Source organism: Musa acuminata, chromosome BXJ2-9 (genome assembly GCF_036884655.1).
Source record: "Musa acuminata AAA Group cultivar baxijiao chromosome BXJ2-9, Cavendish_Baxijiao_AAA, whole genome shotgun sequence".
Taxonomy (NCBI): domain Eukaryota; kingdom Viridiplantae; phylum Streptophyta; class Magnoliopsida; order Zingiberales; family Musaceae; genus Musa; species Musa acuminata.
The window spans coordinates 49,143,148-49,167,819 of NC_088346.1; the positions used below are offsets into that span (position 1 = coordinate 49,143,148).

The 24,672-nt window shown below is 43.2% G+C and overlaps 4 protein-coding genes across 7 annotated transcripts; all 4 read right to left on the bottom strand.

The window, feature by feature from the left end:
- Nucleotides 1–121: 121 nt before the first annotated feature.
- LOC103999367 (26S proteasome non-ATPase regulatory subunit 11 homolog) lies at nucleotides 122–4,099 on the bottom strand. Its single transcript, XM_009421116.3, has 3 exons — nucleotides 3,972–4,099; nucleotides 3,074–3,116; nucleotides 122–1,588 (listed from the first exon to the last, which is right to left on the bottom strand). The coding sequence occupies exons 2-3, from the start codon at nucleotides 3,075–3,077 to the stop codon at nucleotides 327–329; spliced, it is 1,266 nt and encodes a 421-aa protein (XP_009419391.1). The 5' UTR covers nucleotides 3,078–3,116; nucleotides 3,972–4,099; the 3' UTR covers nucleotides 122–326.
- A 1,898-nt stretch (nucleotides 4,100–5,997) lies between these two features.
- On the bottom strand, nucleotides 5,998–8,042 carry LOC103999368 (pathogenesis-related thaumatin-like protein 3.5). 4 transcript variants are annotated; one of them, XM_065127198.1, is made up of 3 exons: nucleotides 7,820–8,042; nucleotides 6,754–7,414; nucleotides 5,998–6,293 (listed from the first exon to the last, which is right to left on the bottom strand). In XM_065127198.1, the coding sequence occupies exons 1-3, from the start codon at nucleotides 8,025–8,027 to the stop codon at nucleotides 6,152–6,154; spliced, it is 1,011 nt and encodes a 336-aa protein (XP_064983270.1). In that variant the 5' UTR covers nucleotides 8,028–8,042; the 3' UTR covers nucleotides 5,998–6,151. The 4 variants fall into 4 exon arrangements, with proteins under 4 accessions (XP_064983270.1, XP_009419392.2, XP_009419395.2 ...); XM_009421117.3 differs by having other exon boundaries at nucleotides 6,754–7,420; XM_009421120.3 differs by lacking the exon at nucleotides 7,820–8,042 and adding an exon at nucleotides 7,584–7,787.
- Nucleotides 8,043–8,590: 548 nt separating this feature from the next.
- LOC135623818 (subtilisin-like protease SBT3) lies at nucleotides 8,591–11,011 on the bottom strand. The gene has a single exon (XM_065127197.1). The coding sequence runs from the start codon at nucleotides 10,961–10,963 to the stop codon at nucleotides 8,681–8,683; it is 2,283 nt and encodes a 760-aa protein (XP_064983269.1). The 5' UTR covers nucleotides 10,964–11,011; the 3' UTR covers nucleotides 8,591–8,680.
- An 8,173-nt stretch (nucleotides 11,012–19,184) lies between these two features.
- Nucleotides 19,185–22,066, bottom strand: LOC135622115 (pathogenesis-related thaumatin-like protein 3.5). The gene is made up of 2 exons (XM_065123756.1): nucleotides 21,973–22,066; nucleotides 19,185–19,630 (listed from the first exon to the last, which is right to left on the bottom strand). The coding sequence occupies exons 1-2, from the start codon at nucleotides 22,064–22,066 to the stop codon at nucleotides 19,185–19,187; spliced, it is 540 nt and encodes a 179-aa protein (XP_064979828.1).
- Between the last annotated feature and the right edge of the window lie 2,606 nt (nucleotides 22,067–24,672).

A 24,672-nucleotide genomic window follows, 5' to 3' on the forward strand; every position in this document is an offset into this window, starting at 1 on the left:
GTCCGAAAGAAAATAGGGTAGGACAGTCAAAAGTTTATCGGCGGTAACCAAGTCACACGAACCCAAATCCTCAAAACTTCAACAACAGAAAACAACTGTTCCAAGCAAACAACAACAGGCATTATGGTCTACTTCACGTTGTTGTCCTAAATGAAATGAACCCAAACGGAAGGTACCAAGTTCATACAATTAAGAGTTTGCACAAGATAATGGACACAGCCAACGTGGGACAAGAAACAAGAAAGTTTAAGCCTCAACCATCCAATGGACTGCTAAACAAACATCGTATAAAGTTTCTAAGACACCGTGGATGAACCACCCAACTTTCACGCCATTATACGTGCTGATCTCACATAAAGGCTATCCACAACCTTGCCGATGTTGGCTATGGTCTCCAGGGTGGCAGGAAAAATCGCATCAGGTTTGGGATCGTCGAAGATAACAAGACAACCTGCACCTTGGTCCAAGGTCCCCGCAAACTTCTTGTCGAGTATCATCTGAGACAGCTTCTTCTCCACATGATCCACTGGCAACTCGATCATCTCGGCTACATGTGCGATCTCCACCCTCGAGTAGGGTTCGATCAACCTGCAAAGGTTCTGCTCCAGGAGGGTGTCGTACAATGACGACAGATGCCTATGAACGATTGGATCTTCCTCCAACTGGGCCCTGTAATCCCTAAGTGCGGTTTCAAAGAACTTCAGTGACCGTTTCGAGTGTGCATCGGCAACAGCTTTCATAGCATCCAAGTCAGGACCTACGTACTGCAATCCAGCCTTGGAAGATATTATTCCTGAAACATCATCGGCTTGGCTAACCATAATCTTGCACAGGAGCATGTATTTGAGGCTAAAGACAGCTCGGGGATCCTCCAGAGCATTAAATGCTTCAAATGCTTCAAAGAAGTAGCTGTAAGCAGTCTTGTAGTCCTTCTCTTCTGCATGAAGGATGCCACTTTGTAAATCTATTGTTCCCTGCTGTGCTGGTGGAACATAAATGGCATTAGCAGCAGTTCTTGCTGCCGTTAATGCAGCTTTCGCCTTGGGTAGATTTCTCAGGGAAAAGTGAAGCTTGCTCTCCAAAAGGTCGATATCCACTAGAAGTAACTTGTCATCCAATCTCCTGACCTCCTTGATTAGGCTGGAGAGAAGTGTCAAGGCTTCAGAATACTCTTTACTTTCCATCAACAGGGCTGCAAGCCTAGCCTCCACTCGTTGCCTGAGGAATGTTCGTTTCTCCGCACGGGTCCATTCCACCATTTCCTTGCAAAGAGAGATTTGGAGATCAGAGGTTCCTGGTATCTTTGCAACAGCATCTATAATTCCCCTCACTATTTTTGCAGTTTTTGCCTTGGGAATCAACGAAAAGAAGGGTCTAAGCTGGGTCAGGAGGCTTCTCAAGTCCTCAGCTTTCTTCTCCTGTGTAAGCAGTTCAGTAAGATTTGTTATTGCCTGTTCTTTTATGCGCAATGCCTCTGGAGAAGCCGATGGGTTTTCAAGGACTCGATAGAGCATAGAAATGGACTCAGAAGCATCTTTAGCCTCCAATGCCTGTGCTATTGAATCAGTAGTAGCAGGAAGATACGAGGCTGAAAACATTGAGATCACGTAAGAAACCATCTGAAAGATATAGAGCTAAGAAATACAAGTAAAGACATTATGAGGAAAAGGAAGATTGATCCTTTTAGATATGTTCCACAGTTCAGATGGTCTACACTGAAAACACAAATTATAAAAGCAGAAACATATGATCAACTAGAGTCTTTGTTACCAACTAATCCAACGATAAGAGCATAACTGACAGATCACACATGCAAAGAGAAAAAAACAAGATTTTCCTAGAAGCTGACAGATTAAAGACTTGAAAGATTTTTCCCACCCTTGATTGTCTTATACCTCCTCAAAGTTTGCATTTGACCAAAAAATGTACAATTGGTCTAAATCCCTCAAACATATACATCATGTGTCAAGCTATCCCATGATCAGAAACACAACAACGGCAATAACAAACATGGCAAAATATCCCAAGTACTTGGAGGCAGCTACATGCTCTCTTCTCGCCATTGAGCTCCGTGTAAGGTAGTTTCTCTAATAAAGTTAAGAGCGGTCATCTTTTCCATTGTTTGCTACAGGGATCTTTCCCTGTCATTGATTTTTGTGTAGGGTAATATCCCTATGAGTCCATCTATTGTTTCTATTAAGGTTCTTCTACGAGTCCATCTACCTCTTCTCATACAGTAGATCCTAATCGATTCATCTTGTCCAAGCCATGTATAGATCTCATTTGAACACATTCATATCATCTTAGATGGTTTGCATTCATTTTATTCTTCATTATAGCTGCACTAAATTGGAAGTAGATGAAAATATTTTTTTATTCTGTCTTTTCTAAGAACCTTGTACTTCCTCCTCGACATCCACATCTCGGGTGTACTAACTTCTGTTCATGTTCCCTAAATGCCCAACACTCCAATACAAAAGTTAGCTTTACATCCATAAAGCGCAGCATCATCTCGCGATCACTAACGATGAGAATACTTGTTGGCTTTACGTCAGAAATATGCTCACTAGCCAAACTCAAACTGGGATATGTCTGAATCTGCTGAAATAGATCACGAGATCGATTATTTTGAAGTGATCATTTGGCCTGTGATCAGCCCAGATCAACAAGATCATCTGGAAGTCCATCGCGACTAATAGGATACAAATAAATTGGTATGTCTGACCAATAACCCATCAGACATCCAATATTAGTCAAGATTTGTCAGCGATTAACCTAATTGGCCCACAATTGGTCATATTCTGAAGATCTTTGATATACATGGGGTTTCAGAATGACCCAAACTGGCCAATCATAATGGATACAACAGGTTCCCTATTCACGAGGCTAAAGAAAGCCTGAAGGGAACATGTTTATGACAAAAAAAACCAGCAAAAGCATGAAAAAAGGGATCAATTAATATTCATTGCGATAAGAGAAAATGAGGAACAATAAGCAAGTTACCGAAACATATACGGAAACCCTAATAGAAAACATGCAAGTATGAATTGGTCAATAGAAAATAAAACCTTACCCATGCTTGTGTCGAACGGGATCCTTTTCTACAAGAAACCAACCTGCAACCAAAAAAGGGGCAAAGGAATGCATCAGTAAAGCTGCATCTTGGGTGGATTAGATCAGGTTCTAAATAAACCTAGGGCTAATCCAGGTTACATTGCGCGGAATTGTCAGTTCATATGTGTCTCATTAAGATACTAGCTACCACTGAAAAACCACTGGTTAATGCACTTATGCAGCAGCCATAAACCAAGCATTTGACTGTACCAACAGTACAAAATGCAGTAACTCAGCCAATGCATGCATGTTCAAAACACAAACTCACACACAAACGCATGAATATAAAGACACAATAGGTAAGGTAAGGGCATAACAAAAGTTGCAATGATCATGACCATATCTAACATTTTGAAAGTGGAGTCTCCTGTTCTCATCGAGTTTAACCAAACACCTAAGCAAATCTGTCCGACATCAACCTTTTGAGCTTCGAAGCTAATTTTCTCAACAACAACAAAAAAAATGCTGTCAGATTCCCTAAGGTTGCCCAGTAATTTTTCTCACTTTACGATCTCAAAATCAATCCATCCATGTGAAAGAAAATAAACCGCATGAGAAGCACAAGTACCGTGTGTCGCTAATCTATGACTGCTGCCGCACGCTTAGCTCAATTCTGAGTTCTACAGGTGAATATTAATTGTCCTATAGCATCATTAAGGTTTTTAGTACCTGACAAGAGAATACTAACGAAGCAACTAAATGAAAGTTCGAGAAGTTGCAAAAAGGTGGTTTCTCAGATGACATCGAACAGATCTGCTGCTTTGATTGTTCGAGGAAATTGGTCCTAAGAATTTACCCCACGCTGAAACTAGAGAGAGAGAGAGAGAGAGAGAGAGAGAGAGAGAGAGAGAGAGTACCCTGAGAAGGCTCGCGTGACGGCCAGCGGCGCGATCCGGAAGAAGAGAGGGGAATTGGGACGGAAGCGAGGCGACCGAATGGCTTTTAGGGATTCGGCGAGTATCCTTAAGGAAGAAGATTAATGGGCCGGGTTGGGTCGAGCTCGACGTTTATATAGGGAAGCGAGATCTGGTCAGGTTAGCCCGATGTCTCTGGAAACGAAACATTGGGCTCGTATTAGGCTCCAACCAACCCCTCCTCAGTTGTCGACCTTCTCCCATCACAACGCACGGAATAGAGATTGGAAACCTACGAATCGTTTCATAAAAGAGTTAAAAATCTCCTTTTTTTAATATATATTAAACTTATATATATAATATATTATTAACGTCTTGATCAGTCCGATGTGATTTAAACCCGTGTGCATATGATTATCCAGGGTGTCTCCAAGGTCAAAACATCAAGCTCCCGAAGTATCATGTACAAAGACTAAGATCGAGAGAGATATCGTCCATTTGACATTCAAATTAATAATTCGAGGTAGGTGCATATAACCGTAAGTCGTCAAAAATGATCTCATTTTTTAAAAGTGTGTCTTTATATTTAGTCGTTAAAAAGTAAAATATTATATGGAGAGGTAATCTTTTAATCATGGACAATAAGAGTGAGATAACTTAGCACTCTTAAACTCTTGTCCATATGAGTAATCCAAAAAGGGATAATTTTTATCTTTTTCTTTATGAAAAATACATTTACAATGATAAATGATTGTTAATATGCTCCTTATCAATATCTCATTATGAATAACAGTTGTTGTTTGTGGATTATAACTTTACTTTATGTTAATACCCTTTACAAACTTATTATCATAATTAAAAATATTATTATATTTAAAATATTGATCTCATGATAGTGTGTTGTATCCACTTATTTGACAAAGTTTTTGAAGGCGTAAAATTTTATTTGACAAATCTTTGAAGATATCAAATGATAAATAATTTGATGGTTAGTAGTAAGATCCTGAAATTGTAAAATATAAAAGAAATTGATGATATTTTAAGTATTTTTTTATATTTTTAGTTCATAAAAGTGATGTAATTGTTGATATCGAATAGCTATCGATCCATTTGGATAGATGTAATTGTTGATATTGAGCCGAGAAAGCATCGAATAGCGACCTAAGTATATCGAATGGCTATTGATCCATTTGGATAGATGTAATTATTGATATTGAGCCGAGAAAGCATTGAAAGGGCAACCTAAGTATATCGAATAGCTATTGATCCATTTGGATAGATGTAATTATTGATATTAAGCCGAGAAAGCATTGAAAGGGCAACCTAAGTATATCGAATAGCTATTGATCCATTTGGATAGATGTAATTATTGATATTGAGCCGAGAAAGCATCGAAAGGATGTCCGTCCGATGCATTATATATATATATATATATATATATATATATATATATATATATATATATATATATATATATATATATATATATGATCCGTATATATATATATATATATGATCCGTTCATCGAAAATGATGAAAGATTACATTAGAAACATCTCTTCCACATGATACATTTATCTAAAATATTAAAAAAAAAACAGATAAAAGTGTTCATGTATCCCTTTATGCATAATGTGTCCATCCAAAATAAGAAGACACCAAAGGAAAACAGTTAATGAAGACGGCAATGGCGTCAAAGTGTTCTAAAGCTAACATCATGCTCAAAGATGGATAAACCCACCTTATTATCTTAAAGCATAATGAGAATACATCTACTATTTTCGATCAATCGGAATATGCCTCATCAACGTAGCATCATAATTACAAAGCACAGCTTTGTTAGCATGAACTTTGACAGAGAAACGAATGTGGCAACCCCACACAATTGGCCTCAGATGCCTCTTTGTGGTGTTGGATCACTCACTGGTCATGCATAACTCAACCACGGTTTAGGCACTTCGGAAGCCAAGGAATCTGTTCTACACCACGACAGAGATAAAGCAGCAGCAGCAGCATCATTCTTGATTCGTGGAAAGAATATATATAGATATATAGATATATATGATTGGAGTACCATCGCCCACCCAAATGAATAAAATCTAAACTTTACAGCAGAGGATCCTGTTCTTGAGGCATCCTCACCGACTTTTCCCAAAGATAAGAAGGAAAAGAATTCAGTGGTGTCACAGCCACGATGACGGCCACATGCTCGCCAATCCTAAGAGCAGCACAGCCAGCCATTTCCCTGTCGACGATGCTCCTCGTCCGGGTGATCCGCTGCATATCAGCTTGTTGATGTGGTAGGTGCACACCCTCTGCTTCCGGCTGCAATGAGAACGAACGATTGATGACGAGGGGAAGAGCTCTAATCAAACCTGCTCACAGGCTCAGTGCCAAGTCTAAACAATCTTTTGTGTGTTCCACTTGCCGAAGAAACTTGATCGCATGCCAAAACTTGGATTGTTCATGCAACACTAAAATGCAAGCGATGAATTCAGTGGCATGGTAAGATCAGGCCGAAGGACATCGGATCCAAAAGACAGATCCATGTCAGAAACAATAAGGTTTTGAGTCTCGATAGTATGTGAAGTTAATTGTTTGATTAGCAGGAGGAGTTCTAATGGAACGATGTTAGCTCGAGAGATCGAGAGAGGTGGTGATATAATGACATGCATTTTTCTTTTACTTGGGTCGATCATTTATCTTCCCTACGATTTCCAACCTACCGATACCGAGATTGCAGTAGTACAAGGAGGCTGAACGCCAAAATGCAATTATTGGATACCTTTTGGAGCAGAAGCTGACGATGTAATCGCCGCCGACGCAGGTAAAGATGCTGGTGGGATCGTCGTAGGCGTAGCTATAGGCGCCGGGGCAGGCTTGCTTGAAGATCTTGGAGTAGTACGTCGGCTGGCAGATCACCGAGTTGCCGAACACGCCGCGGCAGCAGTACTGGTCGGTGTTGAACACGTCGCACGCGCTCCGGCAGGCCACCGTCTTGCCGTCGAACTTGACGGCCAGCTCCGAGGGGCAGTTGTCGCGCAGGTCGCCGTCGCAGCCGGCGGAGCTGCAGTTGCCACCCTGCCCGTTGACCGGCGTCACCGTGATGGGCAGGTTGAAGCCGTCGACGAGGCTGACGTCGTAGAAGTCCAAGGGGGCGAGGGTGAACTCGGCCAGGGTGGCGGGGGTCTGGCCGGAGGCGGAGCACTTGAGGACGGAGCCGCAGGCGCCGGTCTGGCACGAGCCGTTCCCGTCGCGGTCGAAGTCGCACCCGGTTCGCCCCCAGATGCGTCCCGACCATCCCACCGGCGCCGTGAACACCACCGACTCCCCGGGCTTCAGTGGGAACCCGCCGCCGTTGAAGCTGTTCCCCGGCGTGATCCCCGGCCATATCGTCGTCTTGCAGTAGTTGATTATGGTGAACACTCTCGCCCCCTCCGCCGCCTCTGCTCCTGACAACCAAAAACCCTCAGGTATCTCCAAAGCCAGCCGCCGATCAAAGAACAACCTTGACTTCCCTCACGACCAGGAGAAGAACAAAGCAGGCTAAGAACAGACGAGGGTCCATTCAAATAAGACTGTCAAGAGAACGGGATTAAAGAAATCGATGCATACCCAATAAGAAGACGATGAGGAGAGCCCTGAAGAGGAGTTTCCCATGGTAATCATCCATTTCTTCCGCTGTTATAATCTCGCTCTACGACGCCGACGGGGGAGGAGGCGCCGCATAGGGTGAATAGGGCCGAATATTTTAATGGTTTATAGCGTGGGGAAGAAGAAGCGGATGGAGAAGAAGGAAGGGATGGGGAAGGAATACTTGGGGATGAATCCAAGAGTCGAACAGGGGCTACCTTGCTTCAGTGAAGGGTGGAGCAGGGTGTGGATTCTTCTTCCTCCTCTCCTCCATCTCTCTCTGCTTTTTCCTCTGCTACGTTGACTCCTTTCCCACGGATCGAGGCAGGTTCTGCTGGCCCCCGCCGTGCCTGCTCTCATTTGTGTTGCTTTCCTGGGCCTTCGGTGGCCATTAAAGGAGCTAAGCCGAGGCGGACACGCATCCATACCTCTTTTCCAGAGAAAAGGCCCGTCATCGAGTGCCCTCTTTCCACAATATGGGCGTTCATACGTTCTATCTTAATTCAAACTCAAATCCATAATATTTTCTTACCTAAATCTTATAATTAATAGATTTCTCTTACGTAACTCCAAAATCTAATTTAGATTTCTCGTTTCTTGTAATCTAACAGTTGGCCTTTAGCATCGCCTCCTCTTCTTCCCATCGATGATTGGTGCTGCGAAGAACAGGCAAACGGTAAAGACGACCGGAGTTCGATGCTCGGAACGAACAAAATAGGCGCCCGCAGTGCGGTCCGCCGCTGCACCCATTAGCTCAAAAGCCACAGGCAGTAATAAAGGCCGAGAAGATAAAGCCACGTCGTACGACAACAACCCTTCTTCTTCTTCTTTCTTTGGATCCTACATGTGATATATATACATGTATCTGTGGAGGATGTGTTGTTCCTCGAGTTCTTAGCGTTGTTATGACTATTTGGATCAAGAAATAGGTAAACGATCACGTGCTTTTTCATCTACAAGAGGAAAACACAAGTCAAAGAAAGCCAATGTAGACATCCCCTGAAGGGTACTTGCATTAATTGGTGAGTCAACAATGGGTCAAGTTGGGGGGATTATTGAGAGCACTCGCCCCTCACCGTCTACAAGGTGATGGGACTTACGGTGGTGGCCACGATCGGACTCCTAACTACGTATTTCTCCGTGTCGTCCACCCAAGTCAATGAACCATGAAGCACCGCATCCTTCTTCTCCCTGGTGTTCTCCTTCAGCGTCAAGGTGAAGCTCTGCTTCTGGTACTTCTCCTTGAAGGACAGCTTTTCTGGCACCACACTGACGGTGAAGCCCTTGATCTCCACGAGCTTGGCAGTGTAGGTCGCCACCGGATTATCCCCGACATTGGTCACCGTCCTACGGAACTGGCGGACCGAGGGAGCGCTCGCTGATGTCTTGTTTGGGTCGAAGTAGGCGATGAAGGACGGGTAGTTGAGATCCAATGTCGGGTTCGAACAATCTACGGTAGCGGTTCCGGTGATCGTCCTCAGCTGCTTGCTGGTGAAGTTCATGGCGCACAGGAGGTTGACGTAGTCCTCGGTGCCGGCGTCGTAGACGAGGCCGGGCTCCAGCGCCCGGTTGGGGTCGATATGCCCCGCGCCCATTGCCAGTGGACTCGCCTGCTTGTTTCCGTTCCCCATGTCCTTGATGGGCGCCCCGGTGTTGTCCAAATGGCTTGCGGTGGTCATCAGAGCCGATCTGATGGCCGCCGGGCTCCACCCGGGGCGTGCGGCCTTGAGCAAAGCGGCGACTCCGGACGCGTGGGGACAGGCCATCGACGTTCCCGAGATGATGGCGAATGGACTGTACAACTTGTGCGTGCCGACCCTCCCCACCGTCGAGTTCTGCGCCCACGACGCCAGGATGAGGGATCCCGGAGCCACCACGTCGGGCTTCAGTACGTTAGGGCAGCTCGCCGACGGCCCTCGCGAGGTGTAGGTAGCCACCGTCGGCGCGGGCTTGGTGCCCAATACCGTCAGCCGGAACGTTATGGTGGCTTTGGGCTCAGAGCTCCTCTGGATGTAGTTTAAGATGGTCGGGCCATCTTGTGGGCTTATGATGGCCGCAGGGAAGCTAAATTGGCTGTATAACTGCGCAAAGGAGTCGTTGGATATGAAAAGGCCTGCGTCCACTTTGGCGTACCGAAGATACTGGACGGCACCGCCCAACTCATCCGCTTCGCAGACCACTATCTTGTGGCGAGTCTTCTTGAGCAGGGTGGTGTTGTCGCAGGACCCCAGGAAGGCCATGGGCATCTGCTTCAGCGTCGCAGGGTTTCCCGGATAGAGTGATTGCCCGATGACGAGGGTGCCATCCCCGAGGCCGATCAAGGTCTCGAATTCCCGGTCGACGGTGCCAGCGCCGACGGTGAGGACCCACGGCGTCCCGTTGTGCAGGAAGCCTAGGAACGGGCCTTCGTTGCCTGCCGACGTCGACACGAATATGCCCTTCTGCACGGCCGCGAACGAGGCCACGGCGATTGGGTCCTCGTACAGAGCGAGGCCGTCCCTGCCGAACGACATGGAGATGACGTCGACGCCATCGGATATGGCTTGGTCTATCCCTGCTATGATGTCCGACGTGGCCGATCCTTCGTCCCACAGGACCTTGTACATGGCCAGTCTCGCGCGGGGCGCCATGCCCCGCGCCACGCCGGACGCGTACCCGAAGAACGACGCGCCCTCCGCGTAGTTCCCCCCGGCGGTGGACGATGTGTGCGTGCCGTGACCGTCGGTGTCCCGGGGGGAGTTGACGGCGATGGTCAGGTTTGGGTCGCTGGCGAGGAGCCCCTTGTTGAAGATCCGGGCGCCGATGAGCTTCCGGTTGCACGCCGACGAGCTGAAGGCCGTGCCCTGCTCGCATGCGCCCCTCCACCGGGACGGAACGAAAGTCAGGCCGTCGTCCCGGAAGCTGGCGCTCTCGGGCCATATCCCCGTGTCCAGCACCCCGATGATGACGTCCTCGCCGTAGTTCGAGGCCGGCCATAGTCCGGCGCTGGCGCTGAGCTCGAGGAAGTCCGAGGTGTGGGTCGTGTCCTTCTTGACGGGCGCGTCGCGGGAGCACGACAGGAAGCCATGCGACTTTTTGAGCTGCTCCAGCTGCGCCGAGGAGAGCCGCGCGCTGAATCCATGAATGGCGTTGTCATACACGTACACGATCTTCTCGTCGGCAGGGATGGCGTCCGAGGCGTCTGCGGTGGCGGCAAGAGTGGCAACGTACCAGCTGCGAAGGCCGGAGAAGGCGCTCGGCATGGCGGCGGGGTCCATGTGAACAATGTAGGTGTCGACATCAGCCGACGTCGATGCCATGCGTACGGCGGATGCAGCGAGCAGCATCAACAACAGCCCGACGAAGGACTCGAGAAGCGCCATGGAGATGGGGATGCGTCTTGATTGACGACTTCAGGACTGCACAAGGTATGAGATATAAGGGAGTGATGGGCGAATCTGGCGGTTCCATTGCGTCGCGATAGCAGCTACGAGGTAGAGGGTCGCGCCCGCCCATTCATTCCTTTGATGCCAACCCTTGTGGTAGAGATGCACTTGACGTGTTTCTCTGCAAGACCATGTCCCGGTCTCCGTCTATCCACGTAAATGGGCCATTCCGCGCTCGCTTCGCTTTAAACGCGCACAAGTGTTTTATCGTTCCATACCAACAGCAGATAACCCTCGTCGATGCTGCCTCTATCTCCATGCATTCTGTGTCAGCCCTCAATCACCGCAAAGTCGAGGCTATGCTATTACTTGCATGTCACCGAGGAGTACGTACGTCGACAGATGCGAGGATCGAAAGGGAATCCCTTATCAAAAGGACGGACGAAGGACTGGGACAAAGATGGCTTCAGTCGCACAGTGACAGCAGATAAGATTTACCCGGTTGAGAAATATTTTCTAGTCTAATATATATAAATAGATATTATATTCAACTAATTCAATTCAATTATATTTTATCATTATATTTTTGATTTATCATGATATCAAAGCATTTATTATCTTAGAGTAAGATTTATGAGCGATCACAACCCCTGCTTTTGTCACTTACTATTATTCTTTTCTTTAGCAAAAACATTCCTGCGGAGATCTGTAGCCCACTTACATTCGTTACTATCATCAAACGCATCTTCGGAGTTGTCATCAAATCCATTATCGAGAAATCTTAGGTTCCCATCACATGGACAACCGAAAAACAGAAAATAAATTTTCAAATTTTCACAAAAAAAACTGTGCATATAAGAAAGTTGTGTTACTTAGGTAGATCGTATATCTCTGAAATCCTACAGATCTATGGGATTTGATGAAGTATATCAACTGTCATCATATCTAATAGTGATCCACATGACAGGAGCTGCGAGGACACTCCTCAAATCACTGCATGATCTCCTCATTGTACGCACCATATAATCAAGAAGGGGTCAGCCCTTCTTGCTGTCCACATGTCAGACTGGCTAAGAAGAAGAGAGGAAGAGGAGTATAGGAGTTGACAGTCAAAAGGGCCTAACCTATGACCCTTTAATTTCCTTCTATTTATAGAGGTCTCATGTCAACTTAACCATAATAAATCTTGTTTTATTAGGTATTAGATTTTTATCCAACTATCTAAGTCTCTTATATTAGTGGGTTTCTACCCAATAATCTCTTATTAGCTTTTATTGGATCTCATCCATAGGATCTAACAATTCAGAGGCTTATTGGATATCAAATAAGATAGGGGCTCGAGCAGATATCTCATATCCAAATATCTACTCATCGCAATACCTACCATATATGTGTGACCCTCTAGGCTTAATATTGAGTTGGTCGTGAGTTATACATGTCAGAACTCCTTCTGCCTCAGTGAATTATTATCTCTATAATAAATCACTCAATTCATCAATTACGAACGTATTAGGTCATTACGTCGTAGTCCCCAAACGATATTGGAGAATCTAATCTATTGTAATTATCTATCCTCAATTACCATATATCTATAGTCATTCATCCATATAATATCCCAAAGATCATATATTATTCATGGTGTTATCAAACTCATATAAAATCTACTCAAGTCTCGTTCTAATCAGATTTCCTCGAAGAACTCTTTCTCTATCAATCTGAATGACCCTAGCTAGGGATTTGTCTAAGCAAGAACATATGAGATATTCCTCTAATGACACCAAGAGTGGATAATCCTCTTTCGACACTCAATTATGCTCGTAAAATTGCCTATCACTCCTGATAACCAACCGTGCTAGATTTGAAACTTTTTAACCTATAAGTCCTGCATCAAAGAGTGGAGTACTTATACAAGACATCATTGGTGTCTCAAGTCTAAGAATCAAACACATAACTAAGATGATGGAATTGTTGTCTAATAATGAGGTATCATCAATCATCCATCATTCTGTGAGCGGATCAATTAGTGAACTCATTTCTCCAATGAGCACCTGCACTGTATCCCTAGTGTCCCCACACGAGCAGCTATAAGACCAATTGTCTATATTATATAGACAGGTATACAGTACACTAGTCTATCTTGTTATCTTGATGTCCCTCTCGGATAACCTATGATCGAAATTATTTAGGGTATATATATATATATATACACACACATACACACCCACACAATAAGTAATATAAAGTGAGAAAAATACTAACAAAATAATAAACAAAAAGATTGTATCATATCATATGTATTATCACTCACGTGATTGGCTTATAGGGCACCTACGACTAGCATCCATATTAAGCTCAAGTGTAGTGCCACTGACAACTCCTCAATCGAGTTCGATTGCAAATCCACACCATAGAATCCACTAAGCTGTTGATATGCCTTCTTTGTGAGAGCACATTGTTAGCCGCCTCGCCACTATCACATCCTTGCTCTCTAGCCTCTCAAGTCATAGCTCTGCCACCGATGATGAAGCCATCAGACACCACCAACCCTGAAGCCCCGTCGTTCGCGCGAAACCTTGAAAGTCCTCGAGTTCCCTCATATACATATCCTCAAAATGTTTTTATTATCTATCTATAATGCTCCATTTATTGTCCCTGTAAGGAACCATAGCACTTCTCAACATATAAGCCTTATCACCATCAATGCTACAATACTTATCCCCTTCAAATTATCGAAAGGCGGCAACTACATGTCTTGGCATGCATAACTTTCTAATCTTTTATTTGGATATGATCTACTAGGCTACATTGATGTCTCTTTATTATCCACCAGCAATGATCAATATCCCAGGAGAATCAAATCCAATAGCAAATTATGGTTATGCCAAGATTGTCTCATCCTCCAAGATTGTCTCAACCCACAAACTATGGTTACGCCAAGATTATCTCATCCTCCAAGCTATTCAAGTCTTAATCATTGGGTCAATTACCCCACTGATATCTTCATGTATGACTGTTGTACAAGCATGGTATAAGTGACAAATCACCTTGGCAAATTGCTCGTATACTCGCATGCTCGATCTTCTATCCAATCTAATGAAAATGAAACAAGAGGGAAGCATTAATGCTTATTATTTACAAAATATAAAAGTTACATCGATGACTTAACTTTGATAAGGCATTCCCTCAGTGATGAAGAAAGATTTGTCTATACCCTTAATGACCTAGGAGACGAGTATAAGGAACTGACAGCAACAATTTGGGCACACAACTCATCAATATCATTCGAAGAACACTATGATAAATTGACTAACTATGAGATGTATTTGAAGCATAAGGACAGGTTGCTTAGACCAACTATCACAGCTCAAGTCAATCAAAAATCTAAAAGGAAAAGCAACTAGTATGACAAGCACATTAACAAAGGTCTAGGCATCATCCGCGTCATCAACATCTCAATCATCACTATCAAGGTGGGAACTTCAAAAATCATCAGCCTTGGTGTCATGATATAACAAGCCAATAAAGAGTCATCTGATAATTATGTGATAAAGTTGAATATTCCACGAAAGTCTATCGATCTTGACCTAGACTTCCTACTCCATCACGGTGGCCTTAAGCGAGTCTTATGACTACTCTGACTATCAATCATCATAATTGGATTATTGACTCTAGGGCTTCTCATCACATCACTTTTGATCTTTAAAACTTGTCCATTCATAACAACTATGGCAGAAATGAAGATATCATGATCAGTGATGCTAAAAGAATTCTTATTACTTATACTGATTTCATAATATTTAATTCACTTACCATAACTTTTATATTCGATGATGTTTTGTGTACACCTCACAATAAATGAAACCTCATTTTCATTTCTTAATTCTATAAATAAAATAATACATCAATTGAATTCATTTTAACTCTTTTCTTATTAAGAATTTAAGCATGTTGCATCCTTAATCCAAAGTCAGAACAAAGATAACATTTATGAGTGGTCATTAAGTTCACAAATAACCCAGCCCACTGTTTACTCTTCAATTGTAGCTCCAATTGATGTATGATATCGTTATCTTGGTCACATCTCGTCCTTTATCTAGCAAAAAATACTTTCTCGTTATTCTCTTCTTACCTTTAAAACCAATAGCATTATAACTCATTGTGATGCTTATCTTAGCAATAAAAGTCATAGACTACATTTTGGAACATCCTCCATATCTTACTTTAAACTGTTTGAAATTATTTATACTAATATTTGAAGCCCTACCCCAACCTTTTATTTTGACAAGTTCATATTTTATTTCATTTTTGTAGACTATTTCACTAAGTATACCTGGTTATATCCTCTCCACCATAAATCTAAAGTTTATACAATTTTTACCAACTATAGAAAGTTGGTTGAGAATTTCTTTTAGTCTTCAATTGGAATAGTTTTACTCTAATAGTGAAGGCGAATATCAAGCCCTCACCCTCTTAACTTGCGAGAAGGAGTATCACCAACTTTTTTGTTAGCAACTTTTCAAACCGTAGTCTATCTCATTAATCGTATGCTTACTCTAGTCTTACAATATCAATCACTATTTGAAAAATTATTCCATAAGTTTCCAAACTTTTAAAAACTTAAAGTCTTTGGTTGTCTATGTTATCTATGATTACGTCTTTATGCTTCACATAAGCTAACACCATAATCTAAGCCTTGCATTTTTATATGATACTCTTTTGAACATAATGTTTTCTGATACTATGAACCCCGAACTCAAAAAGTATTTATGTTATGTCATATTATATTTTATGAAATTTACCTTTTTCTTTCAAATTTATGAGTATTATACCTTACATGCTACTCCAATAAACATATATCACTAGAGTATCTCTCCAATCCCATCACACGAACCTCCCACAACACCGTCTAGTCCTTATCCTCAAGATCCACACACTACTATTACTTCAGTTCAACGGTTTCTCACTCCCTTCATTATTTCTCTACTCCCTTCTTTACAAGTTTCCCATATTGATGAAGCAATATCCTGGGCAACATTGCCATTGACTTTACCTTCTCTTAGACCTAGTGACATTGAAGCATTGCAGGCTGGCCTAGCTCGTGTCAGTGACTCACCACCGACTATACCAACAACACAACCTACCACTTCCATAGCCCTTAGACATCCAATAACAACATACTCCAAAAGTGGTATTTTTAAACCACGTCAAGCCCTTGACCTATATGCTATAGCAAACTCCTCCTCTGAAGTCAATGAACCTACCACAATTACTTAAAGCTAAAAAATATCCTTAACTCTACTTAAAGCGATGTGTGAAGAATATGATGCCCTCCTCCGTAACTCTACATGGACTATATTATCCTTTCATCACTAACAAAACATTATCGGGTGTAAATGAATCTTTTAAATTAAGTGGAACCCAGACTGATCCATTGTTAGATATAAAACACGTCCGGTAGTCAAAGAGTTTCATCAATGACTTAGTGTTGACTTCACAGAGATATTCAATCATGTTGTTAAACTGATAATAATCTGACTTATTCTGAGTTTGGTCATCTCAAAAGGTTAGCACCTATGATAACTGGATATTAACGATGCCTTTTTATAGGAGACTCTGACCGAAGATGTCTTCGTACAACAACCTCCTAGCTTCGTTCATCCTCAATATCTGAGGCATGTTTGTAAACTACAAAAAGTAATTTATGGACTTCATCAAACTCCAAGAGTTTGGTATACTAAACTTGGCTCATTTTTTATAACAACTGGCTTCACTAACTCTATATCTGATACCTCGTTATTCCTATGATAACAAAATAGAGGCTAAATATATCTTCTGGTATATGTGGATAATATTATTATCACGGGCAATGATCTTTGGGAGATTCAAGCATTCCTAAAACAATTGGCCGATCGATTCTCTCTCAAAGATCTAGGAACATTACGCTACTTTCTAGGAGTAGAAGCAATATTTATATCTTCTGGTCTCTTCCTATCACAAAAAAAGTATATGCAGGATTTATTATCAAAGATAAACATGCAGGATGCAAAAGAGGTTACAACTCCTCTCTCTACTAGTGAATCACTCAAATTATGTGATGAAAGTCATACTACAGACTCTACTCAATACCAATAAATACTTGGCTCCTTACAGTACTTGGCTCTCACTCATCCAGATATCTCATTTGCAATCAATAAATTATCACAATTCATACATCAACTATATACTATGCATTGGTCTACAGTCAAACGAATTTTGTGTTATCTTAAAGGGATCCTTAATCATGACATCTTTCTCACCAAACATACCCCACTTTATCTTTATGCTTTTATTGATATTGATTGAACAAGGAACTATGATAATCGAATATCCATGTCGGGGTATATTATCTTCCTTAGAGTTAATATAATCAGTTGGAGTTCTAAGAAATAAAAGATAGTTACAAAGTTTACAACTAAAGCTGAATAACATACCATCGTCATTGTTGCTACTGAACTCAATTGGATCACGAATTACTCAAGGAACTTAATGTCAACTCTACCCTTACTCCTATAATATATTATAATATTTTTGAAGCTACATACTTATACATCAATCTAGTGTTTTACTCACGCATGAAACATATTATCATCGACTTCCATTTCGTGCGAAATCAAATTGTCATATATCAACCATGTGTTTCTCATGTTCATATGGCTGATCAACTAGCATATTCACTCAGGAAACTTCTCATCATAAACTGTTTTCATTACATCGCCTAAGATCTGTATTCTTGATGGGAGCTCAATTTTGTAGGGACATGATAGCAGATAAAAAAAATTTCTACTGTATAAAGAAATATTATTAATCAATTGAGAAAATTTTTTTTTCTAGTATGTATAAATAGACATTATATTCAATTAATTTAATTACATTTTATCATCATATTTTAATTTATCACAGGACTCTCGTTCTCTGAGGTGATGTTCGAACCAAAAGGTGTACAAACATTGAAATAGAAGGGCGGTTGACCGATCACCATTAAACTGTGCCCTTCGTCGACGGGCAACGACCGTGTAACGTGAATGAGTGCAACGTCACATTAGGCGAATGAGTAGAACGTCACATTAGATGCGAAGACAAAAAGAACAGCACGGTGACACCTTAACTACCGATCCGTTGTCGGACTGTTCTACTGCAAGGTTATGGTCTCGGTCGATGGAGAAGAAAAGGATTGAATACGCATCGTTTTGCCATGTCGTCTAAGAGATCATCTTCTCCTCTTCCTTCTTCTTAATTCACCGTCACCACGACGAGCATCTTCGTCTTCTGCTTCTTTTTACTTCGATCGACCGTGGAAGGTGACTGCGACCGGAGACGACGAAGATTGAGAGAGAAGTCGAAGCGAGAGATAAGCTATCTAGTCTTTCATTGGCAACGATTGGAAGAATTGACCTGAAGCTTTTAGATTACAGCGATGCCCGATTGTAAACGATGGCGATATAACAGAAGTTAACATCAAACGGCCGTTCAAGAAATATCACAATCATCGATCCCAAGAATAAAATTCTCAAGGTAAAAGCATCTCCATGCTGGCGAAGCTCCATCATGGAGGCGAGGGGATGAGCTGAGATGGTTGGAAGCTTCCATGAGAGGGACCACCAACCACCACGTAGGAGTCAACTAAGTGGTGAAACATCACATTGTTGGTATGGTTGGGAGACTGCATTATGAACGAGGAGGACCACCGAGTGGGGCCTTCTTTGCTCTCACTTGATTTTGGCTCCTGAATTGGTGCAGTGCTCCTCTGGCCCTCGTGATTTCATGATAATGTGGATGCATGTTGCTTATAGCTACACTTCCTTCGGGTTTTATTTTATACGTTGCATCATTGATTGATTGTTGACTAAATGATTGGGATTGTTGACTAAATGATCGGGTTTATTTTGCTCTCACAAGATATTTATGGTGGGCCATTATATAATACAGCATCCGAAGCACGAGGGTCAGATGTCTGCGCATATATATCTCTTTAAATGGAAGCACAACAGCGAACGGGAAGAGCCAAAGAGTAATTCTTGTGGGAGACTTAAACGCCTAATTGTGGATTTGGTGTTATATAATTGAGATCTTATGATGTATTTTACCAATGAAACGATTTAAAATGATGCTGTTGTTTCAACACAAAATTGTAGAATGTTTGACCGTCACCCTTTTGCGCGCAAGTTATGCTGTCGGTTCTTCACATGTCGAGTCGCGGACACTTCATGCCGGCGGAGCTGCAGTGGCCACCCTGCCCGTTGACCGGCGTCACCGTGAGGGGCAGGTTGAAGCCGTCGACGAGGCTGACGTCGTAGAAGTCCAAGGGGGCGAGGGTGAACTCGACCAGGGTGGTGGGGGTCTGGCCGGAGGCGGAGCACTTGAGGACGGAGCCGCAGGTGCCGGTCTGGCACGAGCCGTTCCCGTTCCGGTCGAAGTCGCACCCGGTTCGCCGCCAGATGCGTCCCACCCATCCCACTGGCGCTGTGAACACCACCGACTCCCCGGGCTTCAGTGGGAACCCGCCGCCGTTGAAGCTGTTCTCCAGCGTGATCCCTGGCCATATCGTCGTCTTGCAGTAGTTGATTACGGTGAACACTCTCGCCCCCTCCGCCGCCTCTGCTCCTGTTGGTCCAGTCCATATGTGGGCTTGGACAAATTTAGGCCATGAGCCCAAATCAAAGAAATCAAGAGAGAAAAGGCAAATGGCAGTGTGTGTGGATACAGTGAACGCATGCGGCGTCCAGAAGAAAGAGGAGAGAGAAAGATTAGATTTCTGAGTTTTTGCTTGACGATATGTGGTCAAACATTGTTAATTTTGGTTCAAATTTTATGTGGAGAATTCTTGTAGCAAACTCTACAATCCTAATGGTGTTGATCTGCAGTTTACTCTCTTTAAGGTACTTTCCTATGATATCTACTATGTGAGACATAGAATTCTCTTTTGAGGAGATCTATCTTACATGATGAAGATATGCTGTAAGATGAAGATATGCTATTCTTGAATCAAGATCTATATTCTTGATGTTATTCTGATCCTCTAGTTATTCTAGAGAAGACCTACTATAAACCTGTTATCATTATTATTGATAGTGGAAGTTTGAGATGGACTACGGTCCCGTGGTTTTTTTCGCATTGGGTTTTCCATGTTAAAAGATTTGGTTTCACTGTGTGATTGATTTTTTGCTCTATTGTTTATGTTGTGCTGGTTGATATTTGCATTTGGATATCAAGTTGGTATTTTGATGAGAAACCTATTTTGATACACAAAGAGGGAAAGAATTATTCCGCTTTAACAGGTTTCTTCCCAACAGCTCCTGACAACCAAAAACCCTTAGGTATCTCCAAAGCAAGCCGCCGATCAAAGAACAACCTTGACTTCCCTCACGACCAGGAGATGCATAAAGCAGACTAAGAACATAGGAGGGTCTATTCGAATAAGATCGTCAATAGAATGGGATTAAAGAAATCGATGCATGCCCGATAAGAAGACGATGAGGAGAGCCCTGAAGAGGAGTTTCCCATGGTAATCATCCATTTCTTCCGCTCTTACAATCTACCTCTATGACGACGATGACGACGACGACAGGAGAGGATGCGCCGCATAGGGTGAATAGGGTTAAATATTTTAATGATTTATACTATGGAGAAGAAGGATTGAGAATTGATTTATAGTAGTTATATAGGTAGTTACCATATTCTAGGTAGTTATAGGCATGTTTTAAGAAGTGAACCATGATCTAGAGGTTGTAGAGTAGTTCCTATACCTAACTCAATGAGATAGTTACCACTAGGTCCCATAAATAGGACCATAGTTCATGAAACAAGATAAGGAATATACACTTGGGAATATCTTGTGAGTGTTCTATGTTTATCCTCTTGTTTAAATACTATATCAATTTTCTTCTTCGAAATTATTCTTTTCAATTATATCATAGTATTCTATTTTTATCATTTCCTTGCTCCTCTATCCCCAATATTTGTGGTATCAGCAGCTAAGTTTCAATCTGAACCGGACATTATGGTTTTCAATGGCAATTCCATATCTCAACCCCTTATTCTTATCTTCTCGGACAAATGTTATAAATTTTGAAGTATCAAGATGAAAACTCTATTCAACTCTCAAGATCTTTGAGACTTAATAAAAAATGGATATGCAGATCCAGATGAAGAAATCAGGTCGAGGGAAAATAGAAAAGACTCCAAAACATTGTTTTTCATTCAACAAGTTGTACATGAGACAATCTTCTCAAGAATTACAACAGCGACAACCTCAAAGCAAGCTTGGTTGATATTTCAAAATGAATTTTAATGCTTATTAAGAGTGATTATGGTGAAATTTTAAACCCTTCGTCGTGAGTTCGAAATTTTGTTCATAAAAAGTAATGAATCAGTGCAAGATTTTATTTCTCGAGTGATTGAAATTATTAGTCAAATGAAATCTTATGTTGAACATCTTCCTGATCATATAATTATTGTAAAAGTTTTGAGAAGTTTAACTTTGAAATTTGATCATATTATTACCGTAATTAAGGAGTCAAAAGATTTATCTATATTTTCATTTAATGAATTAATGAGTTCCTTGCAAGCACATGAAGCAAGGTTGAACAGGTCATTTGAAAAAAGTAAAAAAAAAGTATTTCAAGTAAAGGGAGAGTCTTATACTTCAAAAGAAGACAAAAAATCAATAGGACATGGCAGAGGAGGATTTCATGGTAGAAAAAATGGAAGAGGAAGAGGAAGAGGAAGCTATGTGGTAGAAAATAAAGAAAATAGTAAGTTGTTTATGACTCATTCATAAGTTAATGATAACTCAAATGATATTTGATTTTTGGATAGTGGATATTTTAATCATATGTCATGCATAAAATCAATGTTTAGATATATTGATGAAACTCATAAGTAAAGTTAGACTTGGAGATAACAAACAAATCCAAGTGGAAGGGAAAGGAATAATTGAGGTGAAGATAAATCAAGGGAAGGTAAAATACCTTGATAATTGTTGAGGTGAACAACCTTGAGCCGTGGCCTCGGGGCCAACGCTGCTGGGTTCGGGTCCGAATGATGGGGGATGTCGTTCGGCATCCCTTTGGGTTGCCGAGGCGGTCAGTCGTGCTGATCGGGTCGCATCGGAGCTCGTCGGGCTTCTCAGGGGGGTGGAGGTTCCTCGCTTGAGTGTTCGGGGGAAGGAGCTCCATCTTCGTCCCTACACACAGGTCAGGTCGGGAGGCTCGACCCAACCCCTCCGACGATCAAGTTAGTGGATAGTCGTAGGGGGTTTCTTTAGCTAAGTTCTCCTCCTTCTCATTCAGGACATGAGGGTATTTATAGGGAAGCTTATTGTTTCCTGATGTGCCCGCTTGCAGGGGACAGGCTCGGGTTCCTGGTAGCATCTGACACTGGTGTTGGCGTGGCGTGAATGATCAAGCCTGAGCAGGATGTTTAATATGTCTCGGTCGACATTCCGGTCCATTTGACTAGGCGGGGTCAGATCAACCGAGGCGTCATTTAGGACAACTGATGTCAACTTGAGTCTTGACGCCATTATTACCCTCATCATATTCCTCCCCGAAGGAAGCTATGCATCGGTTACTGTAAAGGGGGGTCCGAGGCATGGCTTCGGCTTCGAGAAACTTTCCCAGCCGGGCATTTTGCCGGTTCGTTGCCAAGGGTGTGGGAATCGTGGAGTTTAGCAACTAAGAAGGGTTGGATGTGTAGCAGTGACCCCAGGTAGTGTGCGGCCGATTTGTGTTGTAAAGCGATTCACAAAATAGAGACGGATGAGCGTCCGGCAACCCCCGGATTTGTGTTGTAAAGCGATTCACAAAATAGGAGAGGGGCTCGTCCTCCCTTTAGTTGAGTCCGAGGAGTAGTGCAACAGACGGCTTTGGTTGGGCGTAGGCCAGGAAGCTAAGCTCGAAGTCTTTTACGAGCTGATCAAAGGAGGCGATCGTCCCGGTCTTCAGACTGTTGTACCATGTGCGGGCTGGCCCCCTCAGGGTCGTGGGAAACGCCCTGCACATCAAAGCGTCAGAGGTTCCATACAGCGCCATTTGGGCATGAAAAGTGGCGGCGTGGTCCGTTGGATCGGTGGAGCCATCATATGCGTCCAAAGAGGGGAGCTGGAAGTTCGGGGGGACTGTCTGATCTTGTATCTCGGGCGCGAGCGGAGACCCTTGGTGTGCGTCCTCCCCGAGCTCTCCCTTTGACCTGCGAACCTCCTTCTCCACTTCATCGAGCCACTGACTGACAAAGCGTAGCTGGGCTCGTAGAGAGTCTATTGAATCCGAAGATAATGCCTCGGGTTCCGGGCGGTCGCTCGAGTTTTCCATCACTCGATCCCCGAGTGGGGCCGATCGGACCCGAGGCGAAGTGGGGAACTTCGGAAGTGGCGTGTGGGCTCAAACGGGCGGCTCCTGTTGCCACAGTGGTTGGATCACAGGCGAGTGCGCCGGATGAGAAACGAGCGGGATAATAGTTTGCACCATACCCCTCAGAGCTCGGACATGATGAGTGAGGTCCTGAAAGGCCTCGGATGACACATGCGACGGGTCGGCTGGGGCTCCTTCGGGCGGTGACCATCCCGGGTCGTTGAATAACCGCCAATGGCGCTCTGAGGTCACGGCGGGGTGCTCGGCTCGAGGTTCTTCACGCAGGGGGTGTTCCCCCGGAGCTCCGATTGGGTGTGACCCCTCAGCCGCGAGCTCATCTGAGCCGATCGGACGATCCCTTGACATTCGGGCCCTTCCTCTAGCGCCAAAATATTGAGGTGAACAACCTTGAGTCGTGGCCTCGGGGCCGACGCGACTGGGTTCGGGTCCGAATGATGGGGGATCTCGTTCGGCGTCCCTCTGGATTGCCGAGGCGGTCGGTCGTGCTGATCGAGTCGCGTCGGAGCTCGCCGGGCTTCTCCGGGGGGTGGAGGTTCCTCGTCTGGGTGTTCGGGGGAAGGAGCTCCGTCTTCGTCCATGCACACAGGTCGGGTCAGGAGGCTCGACCCGACCCCTCCGACGATCAAGTTAGTGGATAGTCGTGGGGGGTTTCTTTAGCTAAGTTCTCCTCCTTCTCCTCGTTCAGGACGTGAGGGTATTTATAGGGAAGCTTACTGTTTCCTGATATGCCCACTTGCATGGGGCAGGCTCGGGTTCCTGGTAGCGTTTGACACTGGTGTTAGCGTGGCGTGAACGACCGAGCCTGAGCAGGATGTTTAATGTGCCTCGGTTGACGTTCCAATCCATTTGACTAAGCGGGGTCAGATCAATCGAGACATCATCTGGGGCAGCTGACGTTAACCCGAGTCTTGTCATCATTATTACCCTCATCAATAATGTTTTCATTATTCCTAGTTTATCGCATAACTTGTTGAGTGTTGGCAATTGATAGATGATGAATATTCAGTTATATTTGATGATGGTTTATGCATTATTAAAAATAAAAAATCTGATTTTATTATGGTAAATATTTGCATGATGCAAAATAAGATGTTTCCACTTATGCTTCAAATATTGAAAAGCATGCTCTTGTCACAACATAAAAGAATGAATCTAATTTATGACATTTTAGAATTTGAAGTTGTTAAATAAAAAAAAATGATTTTCAGATTGCCCAAAATTAATATATGTGAAGGATGTATTTATGGCAAACAAAGTAAAAAATCATTTCCTATTGAAAAAGTATGGAGAACATCTAAT